General features: G+C 42.0%; 1 protein-coding gene across 5 annotated transcripts in view; it reads left to right on the top strand.

Moving 5' to 3' along the window:
- The window catches only part of FAM131B (family with sequence similarity 131 member B), a 111,718-nt gene extending 98,643 nt beyond the window's left edge, over positions 1 to 13,075 (top strand). For 4 of the 5 annotated variants that reach the window (XM_040361674.1, XM_040361672.1, XM_040361676.1 and 1 more), the window contains 2 exons: positions 7,987 to 8,118; positions 10,133 to 13,075. In XM_040361674.1, the coding sequence (XP_040217608.1) occupies positions 7,987 to 8,118; positions 10,133 to 10,518 (518 nt within the window). In that variant the 3' untranslated portion in view covers positions 10,519 to 13,075. The remainder of the gene's footprint in view (positions 1 to 7,986; positions 8,119 to 10,132) is intronic. The other variant, XR_005750796.1, reaches the window with a different exon arrangement.
- Positions 13,076 to 16,447: the final 3,372 nt, after the last annotated feature.

Below are 16,447 nucleotides of genomic sequence, written 5' to 3'. Positions count from 1 at the left end.
AAAAATTTGAAAATTGAAAATTTGAAAATTTGAAAATTCGAAATTTGAAAATTCAAAATTCGAAAATTCGTAAATTGGAAAAAATCGAAAATTTGTAAATTCGAAAAATTCGAAAATTCGAAATGAAAAATTCGAAAAATAAAAAATTCGAAAATGAAAATTCGAAAAATAAAAAAATCGAAAAGTCGAATATTCGAAATTCGAAAATAAAAAATTCGAAAATTCGGAATTTCTAAAATTTGGAAATTAAAAAAAACTAATTTCCGAAAATCCGAATTTCCGAAATTCGGAAATACGAAAATTCGGAAATGAAAAAATTCGGAAATTCGAAATTCCGGAAGTCCGAAAATTCGGAAATTGAAAAATTCAGAAATACGAAAATTCTGAATTAACGAATTTCCGAATTTTCGTTAAAAAACTAATTAGAAACTAAACGAATTGCACATGTCTAGTGTGTTGTATTGTTAATGTTAGAGGGCTCCTTAAGGGTAATTAGTCTGATGTTGCTACCAGTTTCTAGAGGGATAATCAAATTCCTGCTTACGATCCCTCCAATTTTGTAAGTCTAGTGCAGACTTAGTTCAACATTTCCAAGCCCTGATAAAGGGGGACCTTTTAACCTGCCAAAACGTGGTCATTTTTATGGTACAAGAGTCTGACTAAAATTTATTCTGAATTTTACACATTCTGCTTATGGCACTTTCTCCATTGTACACCCATTCCCCACCCGAGCAAATAGCCAACCTTTCACCACCATTCCTGGGGAAGCTGTCTAAAGCAGGCCATAGACAAGTCAAAACATTTACAAAAATCAGCACAATCATCGAATCGTTTTTCGCATCATTAGTGTTTCAGCTGCTATACGCAAATTTCAGCTGCCTTGATGAAATTAACTTCAGAGGTTTCCCCTTCACATCAAAGCCTTCATATCACATCAGAGGCCCCCTACATAACATCAGAGGCCCCCCACATCACATCAGAGGTCCCCCATCATATCAGAGGCCCCCCTTCACATCAGAAGTCTACTTTCATATCAGAAGCATCCCTTTCCATCAGGGCCCCCTCATCACATCAGGGGCTCCCTATAAAACATCTGAGGCTTACTATCACATCAGAGGCCCCCCATCACATCAGAGGTCCCCCATCATATCAGAGGCCCCCCTTTACATCAAAGCCTTCATATAACATCAGAGATACCCCCATCTACTTTTATATCAGAAGCATCCCTTTCCCTATAAAACATCAGAGGCCCCCCATCACATCAGATGCCACCATCACATCAGTTTCCCCTATACATCAGAGGCTTCCCATCACATAGGAGGTCCCCCATCTCATAAGCAGCCCCCCTTCACATCAGGGCCCCCAATCCCGTAGAGGTCCCTCCATAAAATCAGATCCCCTCCTTCATTCCAGAGCCTCCCTTTCACATTAGAGACCTACCATCACATCGGAAGCCCCCCAAAAGTCAGAGGTCTTCCATCACATCAGAGTTCCCCATACACCAGAGACCCCCAATACATAAGAGCCCCCATCCCATCAGAGTTGTACATGAGTACCCCAATCATATCATAGTCCACCCACTAAATCAGGCCTTCTCATCACATCAGAGCCCCCCATTACATCATAGTCTCCCTATAGCCGAGCCCTCTAATCACACAGTCCCTCATAACAGAGACCTACCCACCCCCAATCAAACAGTCCCCTCTTCTCCCCTGAGCCCTACCTTTTGGCTCCAGCAGCTAAGCAGAGGAAGGGTGGTGGAGGAAGTCTGGAGGAGGTGGACTTCTATCATCTCTTTAATTCTGGAGGCAGCTTTGCATGCCATCTCTTCTGGACAGCTTCATGCATTGCCATGGTGCAGGCGAGCCTGTCACCATCAATATGGCAACAAACTATGCCATGCATCCTGGCCCTAGAGCATCATTAGATGTTATGGTTCTGGCGGCCAGCCCACCCACACCATAGCAACTCATGGTGCTGATTGGGGCAAATTGTGTCCCATGCTCACAGTACCCTGGGGGAACCCAGATGGCTCTAAGCCCTATACTAACTACCCTGTAGAGGAAAGATGTCTGTACAGTACTTACCTGTTCTGAGGGTGCTCGGGTCCGGTCAGATGATCTCCCCAGTGGACGGCTTCAGTGAAGAGGAGAGCAGAGCCTGAGGGTTAACGTCCTTCATGGGATGCTGAAGCCGGCACTGGGAGCCAATCATGTGACTGGACTTTTACTTTAATGATCATTTATTTTATTAATCCGGGCTTCAACTATGTGTCATCTGTTTGCTTAATTTACCTACCGAATGTTCTGTATATCAGACAAATATCGGTCCCATTTGTGAGCACTATAGCTGTAGATGACATGTCAGATCCTATTTATATGAAGTGAAGAAATAATTACTTCTCGGTTGTCCTTTCTTTACACTGCTAGATTATTCTTCGGTTTCAAAACTGCATGAATAAAATGGTGAAGTGAACAGATTGGCAAAAAAGAAACAAACAGAAAAATGCTAATTAAAGTCAATATGTAGCAAATGAAAAATAAAGAAACAAACATTTATCTTCCTTTAAATTATGTAAAAAATGCAATATATTGCATACTTACCTTGGGACACTGCCCCGACCCCCCTCCATTTTTCAGGTGGGGCGGGATCTGTGGGCCCCCCTTGTTAATGGGGGCTTCCAGATGTTGATAAACCACAATAAACCCTCTTCCTGCAGACCCCTACAACCACCACCAAGGGTTGTTGGGAAGAGGCCGTTGTCCCTATCCACATACGGACAAGGTGCTTTGGAGTGGGGGGGGCAAGTCATGTGGTCTGGTATGTTCAGGAGAGTGCTAACCCTTCACCCCCTTTCCTGACCTGCCGGCTGCATGATCAGATAAAGGGTCTTGTGTGGATTTTGGGGGGGACCCCACACCGTTTTTTATTTCAATACATTTTGCATTGCTAACATTGCACACACCACAACACACAACAGGAGGGGCTACAGGAGCAGGGGGGTCTTCTGGGAAATTTGACCGGATCTTAACCATCAGTTAAAGGGGTTGTAAACCCTTGTTTCTTTTTTTTTTTCAAATAACAAACATATCATACTTACCTCCACTGTGCAGTTCATTTTACACAAAGTGGCCCCGATCTTCTTTTCTGGGGTCCCCCGGCGGCGATCACGGCTCCTCCCTGCATCGGTAAACCCCCTAGGAGAAACGCTCTCCCTGGGGGTTACCTTGCGGGCACGCTCCCGAGTCCATAGACACAGAATGCCGGACTCGGCCCTGCCCTAGGGTCATTGGATTTGATTGACAGCAGCGGGAGCCAATGGCTGCGCTGCTATCAATCGATCCAATCAAGAGACAGGAACCCCGGCCAGAGAGGTAGAGCACGTCTCCGGCGGACGAAGCAAACAGGCTCAGGTGAGTAAACCGGGGGGCTGGGGGGCTGCTCAGTGGCAGAAGTTTTTTCACCTTAATGCATCCTATAAAAACACAAGGGTTTACAACCCCTTTATGGTTATCTGACTTGGATGCGACTTCCATTATAGTCTATGGAAAATCGCACCCAAGTCGGACCAAAGTAGTGTAGGAACCTTTTCAAAAATCCGACGACTTGTGTTGGATCAGTTCTGGAGGCTCTCATAGGAAACATTGAACTTGAAAAGTCATGCGACATGAGCTCTCACAGTCAGAGCGTGTCGCACCAGTGAATAAAAGCTGTGCAAGTTTTAATAATTATCTGTAAAATATATTTTGCTAGATGTTTTCCTCAAACAACGAGTGTATAAGTGGCCCAGAACAGCTTTATATATTATTTTGGGTCTCTATAAAAAACAAGGCCTGTAATAAAGAACACGCTGTCTGGCTCCCACCCTCTTTCCTCTGTAGCGCGATCATAAATCACATATAAGCAGCTAATTGCATGGGCAGGACAGGAGGGCATGGGCAGTGACTGATATCTCAGCGTGCAGCAGATGTGCTTCTGCAGGGAATGTTTTGTGCTGCAGTTTATTCGCGGCGTTCAGGGTAATTTAATATCCTGCAGAGAGATGGGGAGACGGGAACCTGCCCCACCCTCCAGCGCCAGAAAGTCAGACTCAGCAGTCCCATTCTTAGAAAGCTCCCGCTTCTCACATAACACTCCATAAATCACAGACACAGGCTGCTCACTTAGCCATCGTACAGCGTGGCTCTGTGTGCGAAATACAGCGTCACCTTCCTACAGACGTCATCACATTAAACAAAAAAAAGAGGCCTGTTAAAGAAAGTACCAACAGTCAACAGATGGGAAAATACGGTTGTAACGAAAAATGTACGGCGAACGCACGGGTTAAACATGCATCTTAATCAACTCCACCACGGGGGCGTTTTTTTTTAGGGTAACGTAGAAAAAAAGAACAATGGCAGAAAAGGAACAAGTGAGTCTGCCTATTTTTTGTCTCTGTGTGGGTGAGGCAAATCAAACGTTCACCAGGTGCATTCTCTGCAATTTAAATGTGTGAATGTGGAAAATACCACATAATGACCACTGGATGGCACAGAGGAGCATACTTATGGGTAGATTCACGTAGGGGCGCCTAAAATTAGGACGGCCTAGCCTACTCTTTTTAGGCTACACCGCCGAAAATTATTTAGGTTAGAAGTGATTCTCAAACCACTTACCTTCAAATTTTCGGCGGCGTAGCCTAACCACTTGCCCACCGGGTTAATTCTGGCACTTCTCTCCTTCATGTGAAAATCACAATTTTTTTGCTAGAAAATTAATCAGAACCCCCAAACATTATATATTTTTTTTAGCAGACATCCTAGGGAATAAAATGGCAGTCATTGCAATACTTTTTGTCACACCGTATTTGCGCAGCGGTCTTACAAGCGCACTTTTTTTGGATAAAAATCACTTTTTTGAATTAAAAAATAAGACAACAATACATTTTGCCCAATTTTTTTATATAATGTGATATACGCCGATATACGCCGAGTAAAATGATACCCAACATGCCACGCTTAAAAATTGCGCCCGCTCGTGGCATGGCGTCAAACTTTTACCCTTAAAAATCTCGATAGGCGACGTTTAAAAAATTCTACAGGTTGCATTTTTTGAGTTGCAGAGTAGGTCTAGGGCTAGAATTATTGCTCTCACTCAAACGATCGCGGCGATACCTCACTTGTGTGGTTTGAATACCGTTTTCATATGCGGGCGCTACTCGCGTATGCGTTTGCTTCTGCGCGCGAGCTCGTCGGGACGGGGCGCTTTAAATAATTTTTTTTTGGTTTTCTTATTTATTTTTATTTAGTTTTATAATTTTTTACACTGAAATAAAAAAAAAAAAAAATGATCACTTTTATTCCTATTACAAGGAATGTAAACATCCCTTGTAATAGAAAAAAGCATGACAGGTCCTCTTAAATATGAGATCTGGGGTCAAAAAGACCTCAGATCTCATAATTAGACTTAAATGCAAAAAAAAAAAATAATAAAAAAAAAATGTCATTTTTTCAAATGACAAAAAAAAAAATGTTTCTTTAAGAGGCTGGGCGGGACTGACGTTTTGACGTCACTTCCGCCCAGCAGAACTATGAGGACGGGTGAAGGAGATTTCTCCTTCAGTCCCGTCCCCGCTCAGCTGCCGGACACATCCGATCCCCTCCGCCGCTACCGACGGCTCCGGTAAGCGGCGGAGGGCGCGGGAGAGCGGCGGGAGGGGGGGGGCCCCTCTCCCGCCACCGATAACGGCGATCTCGCGGCGAATCCGCCGCGGAGACCGCCGTATTCGTGTACACCACCGCCCCCTGAAAAGATGAATATCTCGGTTGTGGCAGCAGCTGCTGCCGTTATCGAGATATTCAACTTTAAAAAGAGGACGTCTTTTTGACATTGGGCGGTGGTCAAGAGGTTAAAACGAGCGGGCGTAAGTGCGCCTAATTCAAATGACTGGGAGGGGGGCGTGTAGTATTGAAATGAGGCTTGACCTCACGTTTTTTGACGTTTTTTACACTGCGCATACGCCGGGCGACTACATTTCCCAGTGCGCATTGCGGCTAAGTAGGCCGTACGGGCCTATTGATTTCGACGCGTACGTAAACGACGTAAATCCCGATTCGCGGACGACTTGCGCAAACGACGTAAAAAATTCGAACCTCGCGGCGGGAACAGCGGCCATACTTAACATTGTTATTCCACCTCATAGGTGGAATAACTTTAGGCGGCCTATCGCGTACGGAAACAACGTAACTCGACGGTGTAGGCCCGGCGTACGCTCGTAAATCGTCGGGAATCGGCGTATCCCCTCATTTACATAATCTAGGCCGGCCGCAATGGAAGCGCCATCTAGCGGCCAAAAGATACATTGCAACCTAAGATAGAATGGCGCAAGCCAGCCTATCTTAGATATGTTTAAGTGTATCTCTGTTTGAGAATACACTCAAACATAGGCCGGCTTAGATTCAGAGTTAGGTCGGCTTATCTGTAGATAAGCCGGCCTAACTCTTTGTGAATCTACCTATTAATTCCTATAATAGTCAGCGTCGTCTAGTAGCTTTACTGCATTATGGCCACTAGGTGGTGCTGACTTGTGGGGACTCAGCATGCTCCTCGTCGCCACCTAGTGGCCATACTTATGTATTTTCTGCATTCACACATTTGTATAGCAGAGAATATAGCCTGAGAACATTTGATTTTGCCCTATTTTCTCAGAACATGCCTTTTCGACAGATAAACAGCTGTGCATTTTTTTTTTTATATAGTTACATCCCTTAAAGCGGGGGTTCACCCTAAAAAAAAAAATTTCTTTATCTACCATCCAAACGAGCATACTAGCGTCAGCTACAGTATGCCTTTTTTTTTTTTGGCGCTGTACTTACGGTTTAATCCGTAACTTTCGTTTCATACTCCGGCGGGGAAATAGGCGTTCCTTTGAAGAGGGGAACATGATTGAAGGCCGGCTATGGCGCATCACACGTTCCGAAAAAAGCCGAAATAGGACGCGGACATATACGGCGCCTGCGCAGTCAGCTCCTAGTCTGTGCGCAGGCGCCGTATAGCGCCGTGAAGAGCCGAGTCCTACTCCGACTATTTTCGGAACGTGTGATGCGCCATAGCCGGCCGTCAATCATGTTCCCCTCTTCATAGGAACGCCTTTCCCCGCGGGAGTCTGAAACGAAAGTTACGGATTAAACCGTAAGTACAGCGCAAAAAAAAAGGCATACTGTAGCTGACGCTAGTATGCTCGTTTGCATGGTACATAGTTGTGTTTTTTGGTGAACCTCCGCTTTAATGTTGATTGACTGGCTACCTCTGCTAGATGTCTGGAAAAAAATAAAATAAACACTTATTGCGATTTTTTTTACCAAAAATATGTAGAAGAATATGTATCGGCCTAAAATGAGAAAAAACATTTTTTTTAATATATTTTTGGGGGGTATTTATTTTAGCAAAAAGTAAAAAATATTGCTTTTTTTTTCCAAAATTGTCCCTCTATTTTTGTTTATAGCACAAAAAATTTAAAACCGCAGAGGTGATAAAATACCACCAAAAAAAAAGCTCTATATGTGGGAAAAAAAGACGTCAATTTGGTTTGGGAGTCACGTCGCACAACTGCGCAATTGTCAGTTAAAGCGACGCAGTGCCAAATCGTGAAAAAATGCTCTGGTCTTTGGCCAGCGAAATGGTCCAGGGCTGAAGTGGTTAAGGTGTTAGAACAAGGAAATGTTATGTTTTGAAGAGCTAATCCTTGCATAGGGGTGACACATTGGGCACCAATGGATGTGACCGTAGATGGCAATTCACCATTATAGGTTAAAAATATTGTTAGGAAGATATGCATGGAACAGCATGAACTCAAACTCACATATTGCTCTGGGGATCTGGTGCTTCCACCTATGCATCTGCTGGTCACGTAGTCCATGGAGCTCTTTTCTTTTTGATGCCCACTATCCACCTCAGTCCACTCCTTGGTCTTTCTTACATCTTTTCCTCTGTTTTCCATCCTTCAAGGTGTCATGCAGCAATTTGCTATCTCTGAGGCAACGCTAATGGCCTGGTCATCGATGGATGGAGAAGAGGAGAGCGTGAATTCTAACCAGGAAAGGCAAAGTGAAACTTACCAGGAGCTACTGGAAAACCAGGGTGAGACCTACAAAGCACAGTCCAGCGGGATTTTTCCGTAAGGTAGTCAGGACAAGAAAGGGGCAGTAAGACATAGAAATCATAGATAAGTTCTTATTGGTTGATGTGGGTAGAAATGAACACATCTACTTGTCGGAACTGAGATTCCACAACATATGTGCCTGAATCTCCAAAAATATAATCTTCAAGAAAAGCAATTTATATTTCTTTGCTAGATAGTGATGACATTTAATCAATAAAGATGCAAATTGGAGTTACATTTTTATTGCCATCTGTGTCCCATTTTTACATAAGTTTGCTCCCAAAACTGACTTCAATGCATTTTGACAATTTTTTTTACTAAAGGAAAAACAATCTTAAAGGGGTTGTAAAGGTTTGTTTTTTATTTTCTAAATAGGTTGATAAAAGTGGTCCTCCCGCCACATTCGCCGCAGGATCACTTTTAGAGGCGGCGGGAGAAGTGCCCCACATCGTAGCTTCCTGGTTATTTCTGGGTTTACCAGGGACGTTTGCTGGGCAGGCAGACGAGTATGGTCAAGGTGGCCCTCACTCGTCTCTATGCCCTTGGAGGACCGGAGAGACCTCACTTCCAGTTCTTAGACCAAAACAAATAATTGTATTTATATATTTTTTTGGCAAAATGCAAAAAAAAAAAAAATTTCTTTTGCTTTTAAAGTTAAAGGATCACTAAAGGATTTTTTTTTTAGCTAAATAGCTTCCTTTACCTTACTGCAGTACTGGTTTCATGTCCTCATTGTTCGATTTTGCTTTGAAGTTGCTGTAATTCTGCTCTGATCTCCACACTTCCTGCTTGTCTGGCTCCTTATGAAAAATCTCATGGCAGCTTTCACTGTGGTCTAAGCTGTGTGTCTAAAACTCCTCAGAACCAATCAGATTCATTTTAAAAACAAAACACTGCCCTGGATTTGTTTGTTTTTGTTCTGTGGGTCTCTTTACCTCACAGAAACAAAAAGTTTAAAAATGAAAGTGAAACTAGAGGCACATTATATGATTGCATTTAATCTATTTTTAATCATTTTTAAAAGGAATCAGTTAACTTTTATGTCTCTATACCCTGTAAACAGTCATTTCAGCAAAACATTTTTTTTCCTTTAGTGACCCTTTAAATGAGAGATCTGGGCTCTTTTTAAAGAGGACCTGACATCCTTATTTCTATTACAAGGGATGTCTACATTCCTTTCAATAGGAATAAAAGTGATACAAAAATAAAAATAAAACTAATGGGACAGTGTAAAAATAAATAAGAAAATTTAAGGCGCCCCATTCCTCCAAACTCGCTCATTCATGTCTTTATGGACCTTGATTTGTGCACTGGTGAGAAGTCACATTAGAACAGAAATGGGCCATCCCCAAACTGTTCCCACAAAGTTGGGAGCATGAAATTGTCCAAAATGTCTTGATATGCTGACACCTTAAGAGTTCACTTCACTGGAACTAAGGGGCCAAGCCCATCCCCTGAAAAGCAACCCCACACCATAATCCCCCCTCCACCAAATGATTTTGACCAGTGCACAAAGCAAGGTCCATAAAGACATGGATGAGTGAGTTTGTGGTGGAGGAACTTGACTGTCCTGCACAACCCCCGATAGAACACCTTTGGGATGAATTAAAGTGGAGACTGCAAGCCAGGCCTTCTCATCCATCATCAGTGCTTGACTTCACAAATGCGCTTCTGGAAGAATGGTCAAACATTCCCATAGACACACTCCTAAACCTTGTGGACAGCCTTCCCAGAAGAGTTGAAGCTGTTATAGCTGCAAAGGGTGGGCCAACTCAGTATTGAACCCTACAGACTAAGACTGGGATGCCGTTAAAGTTTATGTGTGTGTAAAGGCAGGTGTCCAATCCTTTCGACAATATAATGTATTCTGTCTGTTACTTTTTGGGAATTAAAAGTAGAGTTAGATATTAACATTCCTTTATTTATTTCCTTTCTGTCTTTGTCTTGTCCTCCCCATGCTTTCCCTTTTCCCATTCCTCTATCTGTGTATAGATAACCTTGCACAGGCACATTCGGAATGTTGGCCACACTCTTACGTGTCCCAAGGACTTTACTGCCTCGGCTCCTCGGAGGCGTGGGCTAGCAGCGAGCAGTCTCTCACAGTGTCCCCGGCGCCCCCAGGAGGAGTCGGCATCACAAACCCCGGACCTGAGCTGGAAGAGAGACCGTATGAGAATATCTGTGAGATTGCCCCTCAGTTGCTGCTCTCTAAAATATCCCCCTTAGAAGAAGATGACGTCGTGTGTCACGATCTGCAGTCCCTGTCTCCACCTCGGGAGGAATTTGACAGCCCCCCACACAGCCGGAAGGTGTCAGATGTGGCAACGTCTGGGGTGCAGTCTGGCGAGGAGGAGGATGAACGGGAAATGGAGAACTAAGGGGGAACCGGAGGATGGAGAAATGCTAGAGGATTAGGCCAATGTGTCGCTGTACAATGTGAACTGGGGGTCATTTATCAAACTCTTCCATGCAACAAACTTTTTTTCAAATATTTTTTTAAAAAATAGGGAAAAACATTACAGCCCTCTGCAAAAAAATAATAATAATCATGAAAGTGCTTACAAAATATTTTTCTTTGCTGAACCCAATTTTAAAGAAACACTCTTTAAATGTAAAATATACAAGACAAGCCTACAATCTCTTAAAATGTACCCCTTTCTGTGAAAAGATTAAGGTGTCTGCATGCTGCTAACTGACGGGTACTTGTGTTGTGACATTTTAAGTTACTGCTACGTCCACTCTTCCTAACTACCATGTCATAGCTGACCGGGTCTGAACCAGGGGAGAAAACGCAACTACTATGATGCAATGCGAGAGTTCCTGTTTTGCCCTTGCAAGGACTGTGCTTTAATCAATAGTATTTACTGAAGGGTGCATGCACCCATAGGAGCCCATATGTAAATCATTGAAATTGGATTTTACAAAAACTGTGAACTCACATTGAACATTTTAAAGACGTTTATTTGCCTTCAAATTTCTTTTCACGCTATTTCACTTTACTAAGTTTGAAATGTAAAAAAGGTAACAATTCCAGAGAAATTTAAGAAGATAATCCTTACGGTAATTTTACTTAATTTTATTAAATACATTTTTCAATACGATCCTTTTAATTAGTGGACATTTTGGTGACATGGCATCAACTGACTATATTGGTTATTTTAAAAGCATTCAATATTTTACTTAATGATACGTGTTTCATCCAAATGGCATATCACGTAGAAGTGGTCCTTCATTAGAAACAGTTAATTAATATGAAAGTTACCAAAAACTACAAATTATTTCTTGTTATGAATCAATTTTTTCTAATTTTTTTCTCATCAGTTTTGAATACAAAATATACATTTTTGATTGGAAAAACTCAATTTTCCAAATGCGTTATTGCTTAGTGAATTGTTGACATTCTGTTTACATATGGCATAGCTGTGGTCCTTCATTGGCAACAATTGACTATTATGACAATTACCGCAAACTAAAAAAATAACTTCTTAGGAACCTGTTGTTTTATAATATAAAATATCATTTTTTATTGAAAAAACCCAGTTTACCAAATTTTCCAACCGAGTTAATGTTTAGTGAATTGGCACCATTCTATTTTCATATGGCATAGCTGTGGTCCATCACTGACAACAATTAGGTATAAAAAAATGACCGCAAACTATACATTTTCCTCCAAATTTTCTTTGAATCTGTATTTTTTCTCATTTTTTTCTCATCAATTGTAAATACTGGTAATAAAATTTATAATTTTTGATTGAAACCAAACTTTCCAAATGCGTTATTGTTTAGTGAATTGGTGCCATTCTGTTTTTATTTTTGGTCCCCGGTAGACTTAATAGCTCCCCAATGTTACCCCCAATCTCTACTTCCCTCTGGTTGGCCTTATCGGGTGCGTTCCTCCCTTTCTGTGAAATATTTTACATGTAAGCATGCACTTTAAAATCTCTGAGAGGGCTTGTCAACTTGTTTGTACTCCATAATATGAATTTGATTGTATATTTTCTTCATAGAGATCATAAAAGAGGCAAAAGCAAGATAACAGCACCATACCAATCAAAGGAAAAACTCCAACTGCTTTCAACGGGATCCCTTTTCTCTCTTGATGCTGTTATGTTGCTCCACTGTTTGGAAGCATCCCATGATAGGACATGGTGGAATCCTTCCACAGAAGAAATTTTCTATGTAAAAAAATATTGAATTGAAGGACAAGGATAGCATATGGATAAAGCCTCTTTTCATAACTACCATTGATACGTTTTTTTAGAGATAACTTCAAAACTTTCCAAAAAAAAAATCAGTCTACGAATGTTTTACTCTTTTTTTTTTATGTCTGTGAAGTTGATTTGATAAATGACCCCCGTCCACCCACCCCCAAAGTGTGAGAAAAATGGCGTCAAGAGTAGGACCATTACCATCTTCAATGCCAAACGGATCCAAGTCTGCCTGTCTGTCCTGCCACCAATGCCGAAAAGTCTTCCCCTGTCCTAGGAGAGAAGTAACTACCACCATTCATCTCCCTGGCATCTGTAAGAAGAATCCATGACACTAAGCTCCAATCTTGCCCTCTCTCTGGGTCTTGCAATGTTGACCAGAGACAGGCTCGGTGTCGGAAGCACAGACTGCTCCATTTGTGTGGGAGGTCTCGCATGCCTTAAAGTGATCTCCCTAAAATCTCCCAACTATCATTTGCCAAACTCCCCATCCCACCCTCAAGCCTCCCCAAAAAAAGAAAAAAAACTTTAATCTGCATTCCTGCCAAAGACCACAGAGCATCATCCTTCATTAACTTGTTGCCTGCCAAAGGTCTAATGGGCATTGTGCTTCATCCGCTTACCAACTGTTCCCCATCTCATACGATTGCAGGGCATTTAAACAACGCAGTTTTTTTTGTTTTGTTTTTTGTTTTTGTTTTTTTATAAATACAATTCATTCTCATGATTTGGCCTGCTGGTGAAATTTATTTGCAACAAATGCTCCATTAACCTTTATTAATGCTGGTGCCCTCACAGCATTGCGCTCGCAACAATGTTTTGTGCAAAGCGTTTATGGTATGTCTATTTTGTGTTTTTAGTCTTGCCAAAGACCTGCAGAGCATCACGTTGCTAGCCTTTCTTCCGGCCTTTTGGTCCACAAAATGTACAGGGACAGGGGTAAGTCCATATAAGCATAGGAGACTAGGGTAGATAATTTTTTTGGGCGATTGGACAACTGCCCCTTTGTGTAATAATTTCTTACTTATTTTTTTTTTCCTTAAAGACTTAGGGGTAGATTCACATACAAATAGATCGGCGCAGCGTATGTCAGATACGCTACACCGCTGTAACTTACATTAGGCCGGTTCAAATCCCCAAAGAATTTGCGCCGTAAGTTACGGCGGCGTAGTGTATCTCAAGTGGCGTAACGGCGCAAAATTCAAATCGGCGATTAGGGGGCGTGTTTCATTTAAATGAAGCGCGTCCCCGCGCCGAATGAACTGCGCATGCTCCATTTCTAAATTTCCCGCCGTGCATTGCACGAAATGACGTCGCAAGGACGTCATTTTTTAAACTTAGACGTGACTTACGTCCATTCCGATTCACAGACGACTTATGCAAAAAAAAGAAAAAATTCTAATTTCAACGCGGGAACGACGGCCATACTTAACATGGCAAATCTAACTATACGCCGCAAAAAAGCAGCTTTAACTATACGCCGGAAAAAGCCGACTAGAGACGACGTAAGAGAATACGACGGCCGCGCGTATGTTCGTGGATCTCGGAAATAGCTCTTTTGCATAACGGATGCGAAAACGACGTGAACGCCACCCAGCGGACGCCAAAGTGTTGCATCTTAGATCCGAAGGCGTACGAAGACGTACACCTGTCGGATCTAACCCAGAAGCCGTCGTATCTTGTTTTGAGGATTCAAAACAACGATACGACGCGGGAAATTTGAAAGTACACTGGCGTATCAGTAGATATACCGGCGTACTCGCTCTGTGGATCTGCCCCTTAGACAGGAACCGCTTTGTTGGTGAATTAACATCTTGACATTTGTAGAATATTTTAATATGTATATATTATTTCCTGTGTACAGAATCGGTTGCCCACATAGATTTGAGGTTATGGGGTTGACGTGATGTCTTAGAGGACCATATGGGTGAAATCAAGCCTTGGACGAGAGTGGCAATTTCCAAAAGTCAGTCCAATTTAGTAGCCTTTTTTTAGGAACCTGTAATTTCACTGCCAAAAATATCATTTTTTAGGTGCATTGGCAACTAGGCTTCTGAGATGAGTCTAGGCCCTTTCATGTATTTTCTTATCTCTATGAGACACAATTGTGATACTGGCATTGTGAGTTATCCAGCACGGTGTGTATATATAATATAAATTCCTGTATGTACTTTTACATTTTATGCGTCTGGATATCAGCTTTTAAATTGAATGTACAGTGCTTTTTTATTATTATTATTATTATTATTATTATTATTATTATTATGTTTATTTCAAAAAAGATAATTTTTGATATCTAGTTTGAATTAGGTAGACATAAAATATTTCTATGTATATTTTATGTTCACCATTTGCAGATGGCAAGTTACAAAAAAATTAATAAAAATTATCTGCAATCTTCTAAAAAAAACTAGGGCAACTGTGAAAGAACAGGAGAGATCAGGTTGCAAAGAATGCTGAATAACTCAAAGGAGGAAAACACCCCTCCTTCTCTTTTAGCAAAGATGGGATCACGTCAATTAGACACAAGTGTGCAGGTAGTCCTGGGCTTTCTTCTAGGAAAACCTAACTAATTATCTTTAGGGAATCCCTAATTATGTAAAGCCGGAAGAAGGGATCTATGGGGTCCAAAAAACTTGTCTCTTTAATAACTGTAGTTAGCCAGTAAAAAGTATGGGCCAGATTCAGGAATAATTACGGCGGCATAACGTATCCCCTTTACGTTACGCCGCCGCAAGTTTTCGGCATAAGTGCTTGATTCACAAAGCACTTGCCTGTAAACTTGCGGCAGCGTAGCGTAAAGCCGTCTGGCGCAAGCCCGCCTAATTCAAATGGGGCGTGTACCATTTAAATTATGTGCGTTCCCGCGCCGAACGTTCTGTGCATGCTCCGTTTGGAAATTTCCCGCCGTGCTTTGCGTGAAATTACAGCGCCCCAACGTGTTTTTTGAACGGCGACATGCGTAATGCACTTTCGTATTCCCGGACGTCTTACGCAAAAAAAAAAAATTCAAATTCGACGCGGGAACGACGGCCATACTTTAACATGTATGGTGTAATTTTACACCATCTAAATAGCACTTTTAACTTTACGACGCGAAAAAACGACGTAAGAGAATGCGACGAACGCACGTACCTTCGTGGATCGCCGTAAACAGCTAATTTGCATACCCGACGCTGGAAAACGACGCAAACTCCACCCAGTGGCCGCCGGAAATTTACTCCAAAGATCCGAAGGCGTACGAAGCCGTACGCCTGTCGGATCTTAGCCAAAAGCCGTCGTATCTTTGTTTGTGAATTACAAATCAAGATATCAAAATTTGAAAGTACGCCGGAGTATCAGCAGATACTCTGGCGTACTTTTTCTGTGAATCTGGCCCTATGATTTCAACTTTTTGCATCAATCGATGGCTAATGTAGTACAAGATTCTGGGACCACGTTACTTAGTCATAACTCACAAATGTGCATGCAGTGCTGGGCTTTCTTCTAGGAAAACCCAACTGAATGTTCTTAGGACATCCCTGTGAGTTAAGATTATACACAGCCTGAAGAAGGGATCTATGTGGTCCAAAAAGCTTGCAACTTTAATAACTATAGTTACCCAATAAAGGGTACGGTTTAAACCTTTTGTATCAATCACTGGCTAACACAGTATAAGATCCTGCTGCTATTAAGTTTTATTAGTTTAATAAAACTAATAAAAAATAATAATTTGGCAAACTTCCAAACAAAAATGAAATGTAAACTGATCAAAACTATTATCCTTTTGCTTTAACTAATAAAATAAAAGTTGATTTGTTGTATTGGTTGAGCCCAGGATTTCATTAAAAAAAAATTAATCTGCATTTCCATAATCCTGTTCTCATTGGGAACTCAAGGCGCTGAGGCCCCGTACACACGACCGAGTTTCTCGGCAGAATTCAGCCAGAAACTCGGTTCAGAGCTGAATTCTGCCGAGAAACCCGGCCGTGTATACACTTTCGGCCGAGGAAGCCGACGAGGACCTCGGCGAGGAAATAGAGAACATGTTCTCTATTTCCTCGTTGTTCAATGGCAAAAGTCGGCCCGCCGAGTTCCTCGGCGGCTTCCACAGGAAGTA

The sequence above is a fragment of the Rana temporaria genome, chromosome 8, assembly GCF_905171775.1.
Source record: "Rana temporaria chromosome 8, aRanTem1.1, whole genome shotgun sequence".
NCBI classification, from domain to species: Eukaryota; Metazoa; Chordata; class Amphibia; order Anura; family Ranidae; genus Rana; species Rana temporaria.
The sequence above is the reverse complement of the archived record's forward strand: the minus strand, read 5'-3'. Positions and strand labels throughout refer to the sequence as shown.